At 47.5% G+C, this 17,708-nt stretch overlaps 2 protein-coding genes across 5 annotated transcripts in view; both read left to right on the top strand.

The window, feature by feature from the left end:
* Nucleotides 1-8,936, top strand: part of LEF1 (lymphoid enhancer binding factor 1) — a 58,195-nt gene extending 49,259 nt beyond the window's left edge. For all 4 annotated transcript variants that reach the window (XM_068681929.1, XM_068681928.1, XM_068681930.1 and 1 more), the window contains one exon: nucleotides 7,790-8,936. Coding sequence is in view for 2 of the 4 variants with exons in the window: in XM_068681928.1 (XP_068538029.1) it covers nucleotides 7,790-7,869 (80 nt within the window). In the remaining 2 variants the exon portion in view is untranslated. The remainder of the gene's footprint in view (nucleotides 1-7,789) is intronic.
* The window catches only part of ETNPPL (ethanolamine-phosphate phospho-lyase), a 397,476-nt gene that overhangs the window by 259,926 nt on the left and 119,842 nt on the right, over nucleotides 1-17,708 (top strand). The window lies entirely within an intron of this gene.

Genomic DNA, 17,708 nt, shown 5'->3' with positions numbered 1-17,708 from the left:
CTGATTTACAATCAGAAGCACTTAAAGGGATCACATTAAGACTGCTTGACTTTAAGCAAGGAATAATCTGTAATGTTTCAAAACCCCCTAGATGGAAATTCGGCGAAGAAGAAACTTTGGATAGCGCTGCAACAAGAAATCTGTGCCTGGATTATCTTCTGCTCATTACTTAGACAGAAAATGGAGTTAGGCTGTGAAAGCAGAATATGAAGTGGGTGGAAAAGAACCAGCTGATGACCACGCTCATAGCTGACCCTGGCTCTCTGGCCAGTGTCCTAGAAAGGAGATGCAAAGGGGATGACGGTGGTGTAGGGACGTGTCCTGACTGAAGAGAAATGCTTCCTCTGTGTCCCGTGTTTCCCCGTTCCCTCTCCTGCCTGAGTAAAAAATGAAGTACAAAATGAGGAGCATTTGATGGATTGAAGTATTTCTGTGATCCAAATAGTTACTGACTTCAGTTAGCCTCAGCCTTTTTCAGACAGGCACGGGAACTTGCACAGAGGAGGGGTGTAGCCCTCACGCAGACCCCCTCCTGCAGCCAGCCCTAACCCAACGCTGAGCCTTCGGGGCGGCAGATGGGGAAGCTGCATTCTGTCGGGCTCTCCGACATCAAGGAAAACATCAAAGGAGCAAACGTGAAGGGAAGCCGGCTCCTGTTTAGGCGGCAGGTACAGAAGGGCACTGACACCTGCTGGGAGAGATGCAGCAGAGCATGTGGAGATCCCCATTTCCCTGTTGCAGCCCGCGACGTGCGGGTGGGAAGGAGGCACGGAAGCAATTTTGGGTGCAGTCAGCGACTATGGGAGGCATAAGGGCAAGGCAAGGTAGGGGCCGAGCACAGGTTTGCTCAATAAGAAGCAGAACGCTCTGAGCCAGGCAGTCAGCATAGGCACGGGAGGGACAAAACAAGGAGACTGCCGGTGTTTACAAAATGTTGGGTTTTGCAACCAAAGTCTTTGAGAAGGTCAGCAATGAAGGCAGCACTTCCAGACTTCAGTGGCAAAGGACAAAACGTGGTAACTCGGCAGGAGGACACCTAAAACCTGTGATGCTTGAGCTGCAGATGCTGCTGTAGAAATTAAAAGCGGCGTCGGATCATTTCTAAGGTGTTAGCAGCAGGAGGCTTGGGCCAGAGAGAAGGAGCAGCATTGTTCTGCCACCCTTCCTGTGGGACAGGGTGGGGACAGGGAGCGGGCTGCCGCGGCACCATTCTCTTCTGGCTGAGGGCTGTGTGTGTCGGTGAGTTTAGTAAGCTTCACACCAGACCGAGGACTCGAAGGTCATGAGGAAACTGTGGAAACAAACGGTTTCAGAAGGAAAACCGTGAGACTTCGGAGTGCGGTTTCACTCCAAACTGGGACAAAACCTGAGCGTTTCAGCGCCCATCCCATGTCTGCGTTGTGTTTTCTTTTTGTAGTGGCACAAAGTTCAAAGTGGGAGGCTGAGGTGTGGTTGTGCCATTGTCACAAGTCCTCCCACTTGTTTGTGGAGCCCAAGCTTGGGTGAAGGCTGTCCTCTAAGGCCAACAGCGTTGCGTGTAAGGGCAGTTCTGTCACAGCTCGCCCAGCAAACCAGCACTGTTTAGTTTCTGTCGCTTTCAGAGGTTGTGACTGAATTTCAGAGGTCTTCTGGCACATGAATGCGAAGCCAGCCATCCTGATGACAAAACCAAAAACCAAAAACAAGCCGAAACCAACGACTCACTGGTTCGGATGTTGCAGAAGTCACTGCAGGTAGAGCCAATCTTCTACAACACCAGCTTTAAGCCCAAATTGCATCAAACACACGCGGTGTGTGTGAGCTCGGCGGTGCTTTCTGCGCACAGCTCCCACACCAGCAGTGCTGCTCGATGGGTACGTGGAGGTAGGAAAGTTGGAAGAGCTCTCAGACATGCTCTGCTTACACCTCTCACCTTCGGGTGCAGAAAATCACTCATTTCAATGACTCTATCCATATATTAGCAGATGGAAACACAGCCCATCTTTCCAAGCGCAGGAAAAACACTAGCTTTTGTTTAATTGTGGCAGAAAAGGTGATCTACAAAGAAAACTTTACGTATGTTGCTTCTTTTCAAAAATTTCCACTTACTCCTTTACCAGTCCCTCGCATCTCTTCTGTTACCGGAGGTTAAAACTGCAGCAGCAATCCCGGTGCCCCCAGGAACAGCCAGATCTCTCTGCCAATCTCTCAGTCTATCAAACAAACAGGGCGTGGAGTTTTGTTGCTGTTTTTAAATTAAAAAAAAATAAAGTAAGTCACAGGCATGGAGTCCTGGCTAAACATCTGTCCCCTTCCTTAGTGCTTTAACACTTATGATTTTGTCATTATTTTTAAGAGGAATGGGACGTGAGGGGTTCATTTAATTATTTCAGAAAGCAGAGAGACTTCGTCTTGGTCTTCCCAGTATTTACTGTAGGCACTAAAGGGGCACAAGCCTATTTTTTCTTCCCTTGCAGATCGCTCTTAGCACATTTTTCTCCTTTAAGAAGCTGCTGGAGATCGCTGTCTAGAGGTAATCTGGTTTTTATTACAAACACGGAGCCTTCCCCCCCAACAGGAAAAACATGTCGTGGGCCTTCCAGCCTTCCAGATCGCGGCGCGGGGCGCGAGGCTCACGCTGCCCACCCCGGGGGCTTTTGATAAGAGCCACACCTGCTTTGGCACCGCCGGCTGGCGCTCTGCAAAGCGGGAGCCCGAAAACACCGGGGCGTTCCCAGTGCGGCTCCCGGCCTGCCCTGGGCTCCCTGCAGGAGGGTGGCGATGGTGTGAGCAGCTCCTCACCACCCTGCACCCAAGGCTCGGGGGTGTTTTTGGTGCTGGAGGCTCCGCTCACAGCCCCCAGCAGCACGGCTGGGGGAAAACCCCTCTCCCCGCTGACGTAGCCCCAACACGGCGGTATCTGTTACAGTTTGAGGGTGCAATTTTCGGTAATTTCTTTGGCAACAAAGGCAGCTTAAAAGGTTTCCTCTGCTGGGCTCCAGCTCTCGCAGCGAGGGTTTGTTGCTGTCTCCCGTAGGTCTCTCCAGCCCTGTGCCCGGAACAGCTTGCGGGACCCTGCGGCAAATCGGCTTACTGAGCCCGCCGGGGTTTTGCTGGGAGGTGGCTCTTTGTTTAGAAACAACAAAGGTTGCGGAGCGGGTGTTTGTGTTTGCCCAGCACGATCCCGGGATCTGGTTTGGGCTCACCCCACACGCCGTGGCACAGCTGGGCAGGAAGAGGAGCAGACGGCAGCGCCGGCATCGCTCCGCTCGGTCTTCAGCCCCGCTGCTAAAGAGCCTCTGTGCGCCCAGAGGGAGCCGTGCTGGTAAATCATCACCTGGTTTTGCGTCCTCACCTTTCCAGAGCATTGGATGAACGCTGGCAAAAGGTCGAACGTGTTCGTTTGGGACTTCAAAAGAGAAAGGACAGCGTCTGCCGTCGGGTCGCTGAGTTGGCCCCGCTGTTTAAAGCGCTGGATTCAAACCCAGGGCTGGAGACCGGTGCCTTTTTAAAAATTTATTATTTTATTTTAAATACACGTAACTGCTGTCATCTTGCATCTTTTTACGACTGTATAAATATAAACAACCTGCGGTGAGGGAAGGTGTAGAGAAAAAGCGCCTGGCTTACATTTTTAGCTTTCTCTTGCCTTCTGTGAAGAGTCAGAGATTCCCTTTCCCCATCCTTACTCCTGGAGTGACCCAGACCCTCAGCCTTCCCCCGTAACTTCTCCTGATCAGCGTGACGTGGACGAGGCTGCCTAATCCCCTCTCCCTTGTTGGAGCAGGACAGAGATGAGCCAAGGGCTCCAGGAGAAGCACGGGGAGCACAAGGCGCTCGCAGACCCACCCTCCGGTCCGTCGCCTTCCCAAGAGCGGGGAGGAATTTTGATCTCCCTCCAGTGCCCTTGCCCTCAGCCTCTGAGCCCAGGCTTTTTCAAAGGCTTCATATTTATGGTGGAGATTCCTAAAGTGCAGTTTTACCATTTCAGGAGTAACGCTTCCCTTGTTACTCCGACTTATTGTTGAATTTTATTTCTGTTCCTTACTCGAGGTAGTTTTTTTTTCCCTTTTTTTTTTTTTTCCCTCTTTCCTCCTGCAGTCAGATGCACGCTGCAAATGGCACAGACAGTGCCTCCTATTGTGGCTCAGGCTCAAGACTTCACATATGTAAAATGTGACTTGCAGCACTTTCTTTGAAGCCTAACCACAGCCAGGGAGCTGTAATTGCAGTCTTTGATTGCGCCGACTTCACTTGTGGATTGGGCTTTGCTAGGGCATGCCTTGCTTGGCCAGACTTCAGCTACAGCCCCCCAGTGAAGCCTTAGATGTGGGAAGTCTTCAGTCTCCTTCGCTCATGCCTGTGGTTTCTTGAAAAGAATCCTGATTTGACCTGTTTTATATCTGTAAGGCAACACTACCGTCAGCCTTATTTTTTTTAGGTATTATTGGGTTTATCAGCAGCGGGAGCAAGTCGTGCGGCTGGGGAAAGGCTGGGTTCTAGGTGCTGGTTTCGGGACAGCCGCCGTGTAATTTTCTGTGCTGCACTATCCTCTTAGAAAAAAAATATATATATATGGGGGGGGCTTTGCTGTGCCTGACCCCTCGCAGAATTAGAGCAGAATCTGCAGCCTCGCTATCGGGGAGAGCTTGTGGAGAGCAGGCAGCTGCTGCGAGCGCTGCTCTGGCCCCTGTCCGAAAAAGCTGAGGGCCAGAGCAAGGCCGCGGTGGTTATTTTAACCTCCTGACTTCAAAGGCAGCTCGCTGGTAGGGGAAGGGGGGAGGAGGCAGGGAACCATCTCAACAGAAGAGCATTTCATTTCCTTGGGTGCAGGAGACATTCCTGGCTGCTAATGGGGAGTAGCTCTGAATCACGGCGCTTGTATCGGGCGGCTGTGAACTACTGGCCTGGCGCCTCAAGGCCATTCCTCAACAGGAAGCTGAATGTTTTCATGTAAGGCTGAGAGGAAAACCTTCCCAGGAAGAGCAACCTGGACCAAACCTTTGAAAAGCCAGGATGAAAAGGCACAAAATAAATATAAAGCTGCAGGGTGCTCTCCCCAGTGTTCCTCTGCTGTTTGCTTGGCCTCTCTTTTCGTGCTCCTTGGAAAGGTAGAGCCCTTCGTGGCGCTTTGATCCGCATGTGTTACGGAGCACTGGGCTTTTTTTTTTTTTTCCCAAAAAAAAAAGAAGCAGGAAGCTAAGAAGGCTTTTTTTAGTCGGGACTTGGGCTGGTTTTATGAGGAAATAGGAACTGAATTAGTCAATACAGACCACCTCTGTTGAAACCGCTGGGTTTCCAGCGGACTTTCAGCTGCGAGGCCGCAGTGGCTTTAAATGTCCTTTTGTGGCTACGGGCAGCAGGTGAAAATCATTTGTGATGTGCCAGGGGACGGTGGTGGCTGGGGCAGGGAGCATGTCCTTGGAGCTGAAGCTCTGCAGTACGCTCCTGCAAGCCTCAGCATCCTCAGCTTTCCCTTCCACGGCCACGGAGGCCACCCCTGCCGAGGAGTTAGCGCGATTGGGAGCAGCATGGGCGCTCAGATCTCGTGTCCAGTAGTTTGTGTTTCTTCTGGTGAAAAGTTCTCTCACCTTCACCACCAAATTGCATTCACCTGCTGATTGCGGTCATTCCTCCAAGCTCTGCTCCTCGAAGCCTCTCTGCTTGTTGGGCAGTTGAGCAGTACCTGGAGGTTAGCGTAGGGTTTTGGGGCTTCCACTAATCCTGAGCCCAGCACTGGAGACCGGTGTCCAGCCATGCAAAAAGCCCGACTCGTGGGGCAGCGGTGGGGAGCAGCCCCTGCTCCAGCCCGGTCAGCGTTTGGTGAAGGCACCTGAGGAGCTGTTCCCCCTGGGGAGAGGAAGATCAGTAGCTGTAGGCTCGCACCATTGGCCTTTCCACATGCTGTAAGAACATAAATCCTCCCGAGATCCCAGCAGGCTGGGGGAAGAGCCCTGCTTCTGGAAGATGGGCCGTACCAGATCAGGCTGACTCCTGCTCAGTCGCGGGGTAGGGTCCGTGATCACAAAAGCCTCTCCCACCAGATTCCTCTGCCCAGCTGCTCGCAGAAGACAGCATTTCTGTGTTTCCAGTGTGGAGTTGGAGGCACTGAGCTGGAGGTTTAATTGACCTTAACAGCTGCAGTGAAAAAGCCCGAGGATGGCTAATTTTGTAGCAGGTAGATGGGTCAAATGGTGTAGATAGACAACTTAAATCCACTACGAAAAGGAATTACTTCTGTAATATGCTGAAGGTCTAAGTAGCTTTAAAAGCACTAGCTACGAGCTGTAGCAGTGCAAGCTGCCCCTGCAGAGAAGGTGAAAATATGGTACTCTGAGTATTCCAGAAATATTCAATATCTTGGAGAGCTATTGTGACAAGCTCAGGGGATAAGAGGGTGGTGAAGGAGGAAGGCAGAGTGACCCAGGAGGATACAGGGGTGGTGAAGGAGAAAGGGAGAGTAAGCAAGTAAGGAAAAATATCCTCCCCTTTCCCCTCCACAGATTGACTCCCTAATGGAAAAAAACAATAGGTATAATTGCTAACAGTTTCCAAGATACTGTTTCCAAAGTACAGAGTCGACGATGTTACTGAATACAAATAACAAGTTAGAGTCATGACCAGGTATCTTATCGTCTCATAAGCCATTGCTACAACACACAGCACCATAATGATCTGAAACCAGGGCCCGGAGAGGATAAACAACACGACAGAGAGCAAATACGGAAAATAATGTACTATAATACTCAATTTGGAAAACAGGCGCAGCAGAGTTGAGATTAAAGCAATCAGCATCATGACAAGTGACTATTAAGCAGGTCTAATCCTTACACCAATTTTAGTTTAACACACTCTGGTCAGATCTGCCGTTATCTCAACCTTTCGGGCCCCACGTTGGGCGCCAAAAAGACTGTCGTGGTTTAACCCGGCTGGCAGCTAAACACCACGCAGCCGTTCGCTCACCCTCCCCCCTCCCTCTCTGGGACGGGGGAGAGAAATGGAAAGTGAAGCCCGTGAGTTGAGATAAAGACAGTTTAATAAGACAGGAAAATAATAATAACAAAATAATAATAAAAATAATAACAATAATAATACAATGGTGATAATAGGAAAGTAATAATAGTATGTACAAACAAGTGATGCACAATGCAATTGCTCACCACTCGCTGACCGATGCCCAGCCTAACCCCGAGCAGTCCGGCCCCTTCCCCCCAGCTAGCCACCCCTATATATTGTTTAGCATGACGTCAGATGGTATGGAATACCCCTTTGGCTAGTTTGGGTCACCTGTCCTGGGTCTGTCCCCTCCCAGCTCTTACTGCACCCCCAGCCTGCCCGTTGGCAGGACAGAGCAAAAGGCTGAGATGTCCTTGGCTTGGTGTAAGCACTGCTCTGCAACAATTAAAGCATCGGGGTGTTATCAGCACTCTTCTCATCCTAAGCCAAAACACAGCATTCCACCAGCTACTAGGAAGAAAATTAATTCTGTGCTAACTGAAACCAGGACAGCACTTTTTAGTTGTTGTGGACATCTATTTACAATCCAAAGCACTCCAGTGTGAAACAAAGCCATGAATATTCTTGGAAACTTCAGGTGAGAGCAAATAATGATGCACCACACTTAACTCAGCCATTGCAAGCCCGTCTTCCACTCCCTGCTGTCAGAGTTACGGGGACCCATCACCACATTTCCCAGAGGACAGCTTCTTTGAATGGCTTAATTTAAAAAGAAAAAAAGAAAAAAAGAAAAAAAAAACACAGGTTTCAAATCATCTTTATATCTGTCTCTGTCTCTCTCCCGTCCCTGTAGGTGGGAAAAGAAACGCTTTCTCAACTTGCAAAGCAAAGGCGGCGACACCAGGACCCCTGCTGGAGATGGAAGCTTGTTAAACCCTAGGTGTGTCCTTCATCCACACAGACCACCCCCAAGGAGTCTGTCTAGGATGTCATTCACCCTGATGTCACTGCTAGAGACACTGAATCATAAAGACAATCACTGCCAAAATCCTTCACTATCACAAGGTCCAGCCCCGATAGAAATCGAGCAAACGAGCTCCTGGGTCAAGCAGAGCAGCTTTTGTCTCCACTCCACCTCTGCCTTGCACTCTTAAGCCCTCGTCTCATCTGTGTCCATGTCGAGTCAGCAAACAAAGTAGCATGGCTGGCTCTGCCTGCTTCAGCCAACAGAGTCACCTAGACCACCGCTGCCCCATACAGCACGTCGAGGAACGGAGTCTGCCTGGACCAGGACGACACACTCAAAACTTCTTTTTATTTAATGGTGCGACAGGATCAATTTCGGTTTTAGCTTTTTTAAGAAACTTGAATGCTTTTATATTTTAACTTTTAGTTTGTAATTTCCTTGGTGTATATTTTACTAGGTATGAGCTTTTAAACAAGTGTCAAAAATCTGAACTACTTTTTAAATAAAAGGGTTTTTTCTTTTTTTTTTTCCTTTTTTTTTTTTTTTCCTGCCAGAGGAAAAGCCTGTATGGAAAAAAAAAAGGTGGCTTTTTTGTTAAACTATTTGTAACAAATAGTGGCCTCTCAGTCTATATAGTACGGTGTCATATAGAACTAAATAAATGTAACAACAGTCAGCTGGTCAGTAGACACGTCAGTCTTGCATCACCTACTCTGTAAACATAAGCAATACATCCAGCAAATCTGACTGCAGTGAGTTCTCCTTCTCACCCATTCCCCTTCTCCTTGTAAAAAGCCCAGCACTTGAATTATTACTTCAATTGTTCTGTATTTGTATCTGTTTTTGTTAGCCTGTTAGTGGGATTTTATGCCAGTTGTTGAAATGAGCATTGATGTACCCATTTTTTAAAATAGTAAGGCACAGCCTTTGCCAAAAATACTGTCAACCAATTTTATTTTTTTTTTTGTCATTCCAGTTTGAGTTAATGTGCTGAGCATTTGTTTTTTAATAAAAGCTTTGTAATAAAACTAAAGTCAATTGTCTGGCTTCAGAAAAAAATAACAAAAACTACTCACACTTGAGGGAACTGAATCCCTAGAAAGTAGCTGCGAGCCCCCAAAGGTGCAGGCACCTCGAAGGCTGCAGGCTTTTGGCTGAGGGGCCCCTTGGAGGAAATGCAGTGCGTTTGGCTGCTTGCTCACCTGAAGCCGAGTCAATTTGGAAGATGTGGAACTTTTTTCTTCCTAAAGGGATAAGAAATCTTTTGTTTTCATCCCAGGAGTAAGGAATCAGCAAGCCCAGTGCTCCCTTATGCTTCTCAGATAGAATTGGCCCAGCTCTACGTTCAGTTTCCTACTGAAATCTCATGGGTTTTAAGCCCATGATCAACTCCCTTCCTTCTGGATGCCATCCATGCCCACATAAGGAGCAAGAGCCTCCACTTGCATTTCTTATGGCCCTATAAATTCTCCAGCAATCAGGGACTGGAGCCAGCTGCACGATCAGCTGCTGAGGGCCTGGTTTCACGCTGCCAGACCCAGAGCAGCAGCAGCACAGCCTGCCTGCTGCTGGTGGTGCCCACAAGGCATTCCTGCGAGAGCAAGCAGCTCCTCTGCACTCTCCAAACCTGAAAGCACAAGCGTTTGAGTCTGTCCAGCCCCAAACCCTACCAGCGACTGCACTGCTACCTTTCCCCTTTTGTTCAGGGACTGGTGTTTCACAGCTCTGACAAACAGGTACAGCTGCCTGACTTCTACGACAAGACTTCACGTGGGGGAAAAGGAAAAAAAGCCACTGTAGCCATGGGTAAATTGTTTCAATGGCTTGTGAGCATCACTGCAAAAGACATTATGGACTATAAACTGAATGAGCATACCTTGTGTGGCGTGGGACTGGCCTGAGTCAAGCTCAAGCCACCAGAAGTGGCACAGGTGTGTCAGTCCCGAAGGAAGCTCCGTGCTTAGGCTGCTTGCAGCTGACCCTGAAACTCGGTTGCATAAGAAGAAATTTCATAATTAAAAATGTTATATCACAGCTTCCTTTCAAACTAGCGCGCACTGCACACAAACGCCATTGTAAGAATGCGGCCAGCCTGTCAGTCCCTGCCATGTTTATTTCTAGCAACTGGTGATTACTTAAAAAAAAAATAAAAAAAAAAATTCTAAAAAGTGACCCAGCAAAGGAATGCTTTCAGCCAGCAGGAGGAAAGCCCTCTCAAAGAGCAGCAGCTACATGCTGGAGTTTTGCAAGACCTGGCTTTATTTCCATTCTTGTCAGTTAGCCTAGCTTTTGCTGGAAACCTGTTTGGGTTTTGTTTCGAGGGCTGTTTTTGTGACCTTTTAGAAAAGAAATAAATAAATACATAAATAAAGGGGGAAAAGCAAACGCTTCAGTGCAGGAATTGTTTTAAATCAGGGATTACTGCAGCGAGGTCTGTAGATGACATGCTCCAAAGATAACAGTCCTCTTTGAAAACACAGCTACTTTCGTTGTTTGGAACTTTTTTTTTTTTTTTTAAGGCTATTTAAAAAGCCACTTATTCGTTTTAGGGAAAAAAAAAAGAGTTCCCAACAGAAGCATTAGCTTTAGGTAGCAAGGTATCCCAAGCACACTCCGAAGTCAGGTTGCCTGTCCTAGGGTTGAGAGGTCCTTCAGCAGTAATAGCGAAGGAGAAAAAGAATTCGGGAGCTAAAAATAACACCTCTGCTGTTCCCGTGCAATGAGCAAGCGCCATGTGTTGGACTCGTTCACAGATCAAAGACCTTTCACGTAAGAGCAGCTGTGGAAAAGGTTAACTGATAGACAAGGCTTCGGATGCTGCCCTGAGAGCACCTGCAAGAGGCCAATGCCTCTGTGGTTTGGGTCAGGGTCTGCTCCTGCCCTGCCGCACCAAAATCCAACAGCCCTGAGCCCTCCCTGAGCTGCAGCACAAGGCACAGGAGCTGGTAAAGACAGCCCAGTGCTGATGGTGTCAGACTGGCAGTAAAACCAGGCCTAAACCCTTGGCGGACTGAGTAAGTTACTCCAGGTGAGACCCAAACCCGACAGCTGAATTCCTGAGGAGCAATTTAGCAATTCACCATTTCTCTCTTGGGTGCCTACGGAGACAAAACCCACTCGTTTTGCACAGAAATCACCTTTAAGGATTTAAACGTTCCTGTCGAATGGCCAACCTAACTCTACAAATGCTTCTGTAGAGGTGGTTATAAGCCCAGTCTCTCCCTGCACGCTCTGTGCCATGCACTGCATGCCTAGCACACCCCAAAAAGCTCTGCACAGGTCTCAGTACAGGTTCTGTGCTCATAAACACAGAAGATGCCCTGCTAGCTGGGGAACACGCGTCCCCTCCTCTCCTCACTGAAGAAAACAGCAAAGGGGAAAGACCCAGAAGAGGGCAGCAGGGCCAGAATTATTTATGGCCAACCCCACCGGATGAGGTGGCTCCTCGGGCTCCTGGATCACCTGGACCAGAGCCATTTCCCCTTTGTTATATAAAAGAACAATGCCCCGGGCTAACTTCGGCTTCTTACACAGCAAGTGGTGACAGATTCACTAGGTAGGCTTACGGGGACTCTCCAGCTCTAGAGAATTTGCTGTTACAGCTCCTGCTTGGCGCTAATAAATAGCAGAGGCAGTAGGTTAGTTAGCTAACCTGGCTGGTTAGGGGAATCTCAGTGAGCATGGGAGCTGGAGGATTGTTCGAGGCTGTACGAGAGCAGAATCCAGAGCATCAGCCATCTGCACGCCTCCGAAAGCTCTGCAGCACACGAGGCTTTGAAGCAAGCAGCCCCTGGTTTTTGATGCCTCCCCCTCTGATCCACGCAGCAGCTAATTGCGCTAAAGCAAGACAGGCAGAAAATGAGGGACACTGCAGGGACGGGGAAGTGCCCAGCAGCCCCTCTAATCACGTAATTGCAGTTTGCTCCCTGGCACTCACAGGGGGGGCGAGGGGTCAGGCAGCCTCCCCTCCAGCCAACTGCACAGCGCCGAGAAGAAGATTACGAGGGGAAGCAGCAGCTCCACAAACGGATCGGCTGCAGGCCGCCAGCTCTGAGCGCATCCCTCCTCGGTCAGGTCAGTGGCACAACTGCTGGGCTAACGAGGGAGGTGGCCAGAAGAAGAGCAGCTCTAACAGGGAAACTGTAAGCAGACATCCTGAGAGGAAGCCAGCAAGCTAGAAAGTGCACGCTCATTTCTCTACGTGACAGGCCAGGAAGAGAGTCTCTGCATCCAAGCACGAATTTACGCCGCGAGTCTCCTCGCAGATACAAAAATCATTTTTAGAAAGAAAGAAAGAGCCTGCAGCCCCAGTAATGGAGATGTATCTGCCACAAATTTGGGAAGTGAACCTCTTAAGCAGCAGCTTTCAGCCAGGTCAAAGAAAGAACTAAAATTCTGCTCTCCATCCTCCCAGGTAAATACTCCTACCTTGACTCCACGGGCTTTAGATGCCATCTTCTCTCTGGCTCCTCCTGCAGCAACCGTAACTTCACTGAGCCACAGAAACGAGGAGGAGATAACAGCCACTGCTTACCTGACCTGGAATACTGAGTTTTCTTACTGTGAACGACGTGCTCTAAAACACAATATGATAAACTCGCTGGTCCTGCTTCAAGGAAACCCACCATACCCAAACGAGTGACAGGTTTGTTCGTCCCTCTCAGCCTTGGAATACCAAGGTGAGGTGCTGGGTAACAAACGAGGAGACAGCATGCGCCAGAGCATGCCAGTGGCTACAATGCTTGATTCATACAAAGTTTCAAAGCCTGAGATGGACAAAATTCTTAAAATCCAGTTGCTTCTTTTGCTACCATGAAATATGTTTCCTTATTCTCTCCTCCTGTGACACCTGTTTTGTTTTGCCATGAGTAAAATCACCGGGGGTAACTTCTTCCTCTCCCCCGCAATCCTAAATGACACAGGTAGTAATTGTATTTGCAAACAAACCGCGCCTGAGGAATCACAGACTGCCCACTGCTTTATTCAGGCCTGTAGGAAACCTGCTAGCTCAAACTCTACCCAACTTTTTAGCACAATGTCCTGAAAGAATTCGTAGTGAAAACATCTTAACCCAAGGTCCCTCAGCAGAGTTAACAATCAGTGTTTGCAGTCACCGTATGAAAGTTCAGATTTTGTAAGGCACATTTTGACATATGGCTTAAAAGTTTCCATTTGTGTGAGCCTGGTGTAACTGCATGACTCAGAGCTAACACCACTCACACCACTCAGTTAACCACTAAGCTTTCTCATTCTGCCTGTGCTGGTACTCTCAGGCAGTTACTCTGTGATTTTATTTTTTTTTTTTAAGTGTAAATTTGCTGAAATTACTTACTGAAATAGAACGGCAAATAGATTTCTCAATATCCAAGCACTTGATTCTCTCTTTCTTCTGGTCCACTCCATTTCCCTCCTGCTCTAGGGTTTCTCTGTCCTCCCACTTTTCTCTCACCTTTTGCTCTGCTCCTGCCCTATCTTCACGGGGACTTCTCTGCTGACAGAACACACTGCTGAGTGCTTCTTCCACTGGGAAGCAGTCTTCCCTTTCCAGTGACCTGACGCTCTGTTTCCTATGAGCATAAAGAGACGGACTTCAAATCTAGCACAGGTCTAACACCTATTCTATATCTTCATCCAGTCCAGTTTGGAAATAAATACCATTTGATGACAGAATAGATAAAAATGCTATTTTCTATTCAAGTCAGTTTAAGAAAAAACTCCTTGCATATCCGTTCCTCAAATTCATTTTAGGAATGACACTCCCTCAGCTTACAGATACGTTGTGAGGATCAGATATGATTATATACAACTACATAAACTGCAGATGGAAGAATGACAGAATACCATAAATGTGATGCATACAACTGCACTAAAGAGGTAGTTATAACTGCTACCACACACTTACATAAACATGGAATATATTATATTAATTACCCTACATTCAAAGAATTCTTCAGATCACCCAACTTCAACAGCTGTCTTGCTAGCTTAACCTGCCATCGTTTTTGTTTGGGAGTTACCTCACTTTTAGAGGCAATGGTGGCAACTCAGGGAACAGTAAGAGAACAGAGTAATACTAGGGGAAATACTGAAATCCACAGCCATAATGTATTTTCTGTTGTAGCATTACTCTTCCATGAACCCAGGGAAGTGTGAAGATACTTTGGTTGTGGGTTGTAACTAAGCAGAAGTAACATCCAGCAGAAAAGAAGAATGGGATAAATGTACCATCAGTGACTGCTACCTGTTCCTACTATGACTGCTGAACATGAAGGACCAGGCAGCATGTTTTCACCTGCACCTTTACTGTATTAATACAATTTTTGGTAGGCACTACTGCCAGTATTTGGCTAATTTGTCTAGTTTATATATGTGACAAATCTTAAACAGGACAGGAAAACCCACAAAGGTCTTTGGACCGTACACAGTTGGGGCTGACTGACATCCTTGTTAATTCACACCTTGAAATCAGTTCTAGCTGAAGGTATCTAAAATCCTTTACCAAATGCCAGATTTCCATCTGCCTTGTCAAAGTTCGAATTTTGTTACCTCTTTCAGCAGATCCAGCAGCATCTCCAGAGTAACTCCCTCCCCTGCACAAAAGTTAGCTGCCACTGAAGAAAACCTCTGTCCTTTGCCAAAAAGCACTGAACCTGCAGGTGAAGATCATGTCTATTATATGATCATTTGATGTATTTTAGGACCAGTTCTCATTAATGCTTTCAGAAATGACTTGGATGCAGGACTTGAAGGTATGCTGAGCAAGTCTGGGGACAAAACTAAATCGGGAGGAGCTGTTGGCTCTCTTGAGGGTAGACAGACCTTGCAGAGAGGCCGTGATGAATTCTGCACCTGGGATGTGGTAACCCCAGCCTTATGTACAGACTAGGGGACAGAAGGCTGGAGAGCAGCCCCACAGAGAGGGATCTGGGGTTCTGCCCAGCGCTGCCAGCCGGGCGAGGGGAGGGATTGACCCGCTCTGCTCTGCGCTGTGCAGCCTCACCTCCAGCACTGTGTGAGGTTTGGGGTTCCACAGTGCAAGAAGGATGTAAAACTACCAGAATGTGTCCAAAGGCTACAAAGATGTTGAAGGGCCTAGAAGGGAAGGTGTGTGAGGAGCAGCTGAGGTGACGTGGTCTGTTCAGCCCCAAGCAGAGCAGGCTGAGGGGAGGCCTCATGGCGGCCTGCAGCTCCCTCACAGGGGAGCAGAGGGGCAGGCGCTGAGCTCTGCTCTTTGGGGACAGCGACAGGACCCGAGGGAACGGCATGGAGCTGGGACAGGAGAGGGTCAGGCTGGGGGTTAGGGAAAGGTTCTGCACCCAGAGGTGGTCGGGCACTGGGACAGGCTCCCCAGGGCAGTGGTCACAGCACCGAGCCTGATGGAGTTCAAGAAGTGCTCAGACAAAGCTCTCAGACACAGGGTCTGATTTTGGGGTGGTCCTGTGTGGAGCCAGGAGTTGGACCTGATGATCCTTCTGGGTCCCCTCCAACTCAGGATATTCTGTGATTCTCTATTTCTCACTATTTACCATTACTCTTCCCTTCCACCACCATGCTACTTCAAATGCCACATGCCAATAAGCTAAACAATTTTTTTTCAGCTACAAATCTGTCAAATAATTTTGTGGAGCGTAACACCGGTCTTGAGGTAAACTACACATTCAAATTTTTATTCTAAGACAACTGAACCTCCTTACAAATTTAGATCCAAGTAACAATACTGGCTTCAGTTCATAGATTTGCCAGTTCAGTGTCAACTTAGGCAACAATAGCTTTTAGCCTTAGCCAAAAATAAAACGCAATGTCTCTAAGAAAGACAAACACTTCCTCCTCAGTCCCAATTAATGTTTTTGTTTTAAAAAAATAATAATAAAAAAAAAGGAGATGGTATCAGGAAAACCACTTCTGTGAAATTAACAGCATCTTTTTCCCCACTCTCGTATTATCTCTCATTTTTAAAAGGAAATTTTACCACTTTAAAAAACCTCACCTCTAGTGCTGAAGGAATTAACTTCGGTATCTTGTCTCCTAAAGTAAGCTGTTTAAATGCTTATCACAGATCTCTCTTCACAGACACTGCCATTTCCCCAAAAGCACCCAGACTGTGATTCAGAACCAACAGCCTCATGCAAATCAGCTCTCAGCGAAGCATCTACCCCTTTGTAGCTTACTTTACCACACTCTTTCTTCAAATAATACCTACACAAACTTTTTTAGGCACTTAAAACATTATTTGTGTGCTAAACTTTCGCTGCTTTCCCTCTGATGCTTCATAATAGCATCCTGAACTTAATCCATTAGGAGTAGTGACAACCCTTTGGCTCAAAAGAAAGTGAAGAAATCAGGAGGAAGTATTTTTTCTGACTGTTAGATGCAAGTTCTGATTGCTACTGTCTGAAATTATTAATTAGCAGCCTGAGAGGAGTTCTGTTCCTGTAACTGACTCTGTTCAAGAAAGTAGATAAGCAGCAAACAGAGGAGGAAAAGGCTGAAAATTGCTGGTTTCTTTTACATTCTCTCAACAACTAGGGCAGGGGTGGGGTGGGCAAACATAGAAATCCACGCCAGTTCTAGTATTCCACATTCTTTTGAGGATTAAGATCAAGATTTAAATAATACCAAGACCCCCAAAATCAGACTCTTAACTAAATACTTCTTGAAGTTCTGAGAGACATTTCAGTGCTTAAAAGAAAAATCACTGGAAACTGGAGGCCTCACCTGCTTAGACATTCTCGAAAACATCGCTGGGCTTCCAACTGACACAAAAGGCTTTCGGAAATCTCACCCTAAATTGCAAAGAAAAAAAACCTGCAACATCAGCTGAAAGGAACCCATTAGTCCTCCTGTTATCTTCAGAGAAATACGTGTCAGAAACATTTTACCTTTTACAAGCTCTTTAGAGAAAGCCAACAATTAGAAAGGCCTGTGAAATACAAGTGCAGTATATCTTACACCTGCTTATGTTTGCGGCTTTGTAGGATTCAAAACAGCAGGTCACAAAGTTAATGTAAAGTAGATGAAGATTCAGAGTAGAAGCAAGTGTTTCCAGTGGCTGGAGTGCTTCAATCCAACTCAGGGCATGGCTGCATGGGGAGGAGGAGTCGGGGAGCAGAGCACTCCCTTCCTCAGGTCGCAGATCCTTACGTTACTTGCACGGACCCTGCCAGCAGCAGAGCAGACAAATCTCAGTCTGCGCGCAATCAGGAACCCACTTACTGTAAATGTGTGGTTTTACCAATTTCTGTTGCACAAACATTTAATAGATTTATTTGAGGATGCAAGAATAATTAAGCAAAAAAAAAAAAGAGGGGGGGGTTTACTTGGTGCTAATTCACCACATGCAAATTCCAGCTGTTTACTGGGGACCTACCGCCAAGCATACACATCTTCCCACAGCTCATCAGAAAGCCTCTTGCTGGTGAAAGTGGTTAATCCACAAGATTTTTGTTGCCGAAGCCAAGACTCCAAATGGGGGGTTTAGGTTACTAATGACAAAAAATGTTGCATTCTTTAACTAGCAAATACTGTAAGGGTTTGTGCATTTACAGAAAACCACCCTAGAAGTGGTTGCTGGCAGGAAAACGGGACCAGAATAGCAGAAGCTGTTACCAGGCAGGACAGAGATGCACCAAACAAAGCAGCAGTGAACAACAGGCTCGGAAAAAATCCTGTTATCTGGCAGCCTGAAACAGCCAAAGTAAGCGACAAGTTCCTTAGTGCCCGCCAAGCAAAAGCCTCATGCTAAAATATCCTCCTGTGCCCTGGCCAACCTACAGCATCTGACCAAGGCTGGAAACAAAACCTGGCA

This window comes from Anas acuta, chromosome 4, assembly GCF_963932015.1.
Source record: "Anas acuta chromosome 4, bAnaAcu1.1, whole genome shotgun sequence".
Taxonomy (NCBI): Eukaryota; Metazoa; Chordata; class Aves; order Anseriformes; family Anatidae; genus Anas; species Anas acuta.
This window is presented reverse-complemented; position numbering and strand designations above follow the sequence as displayed.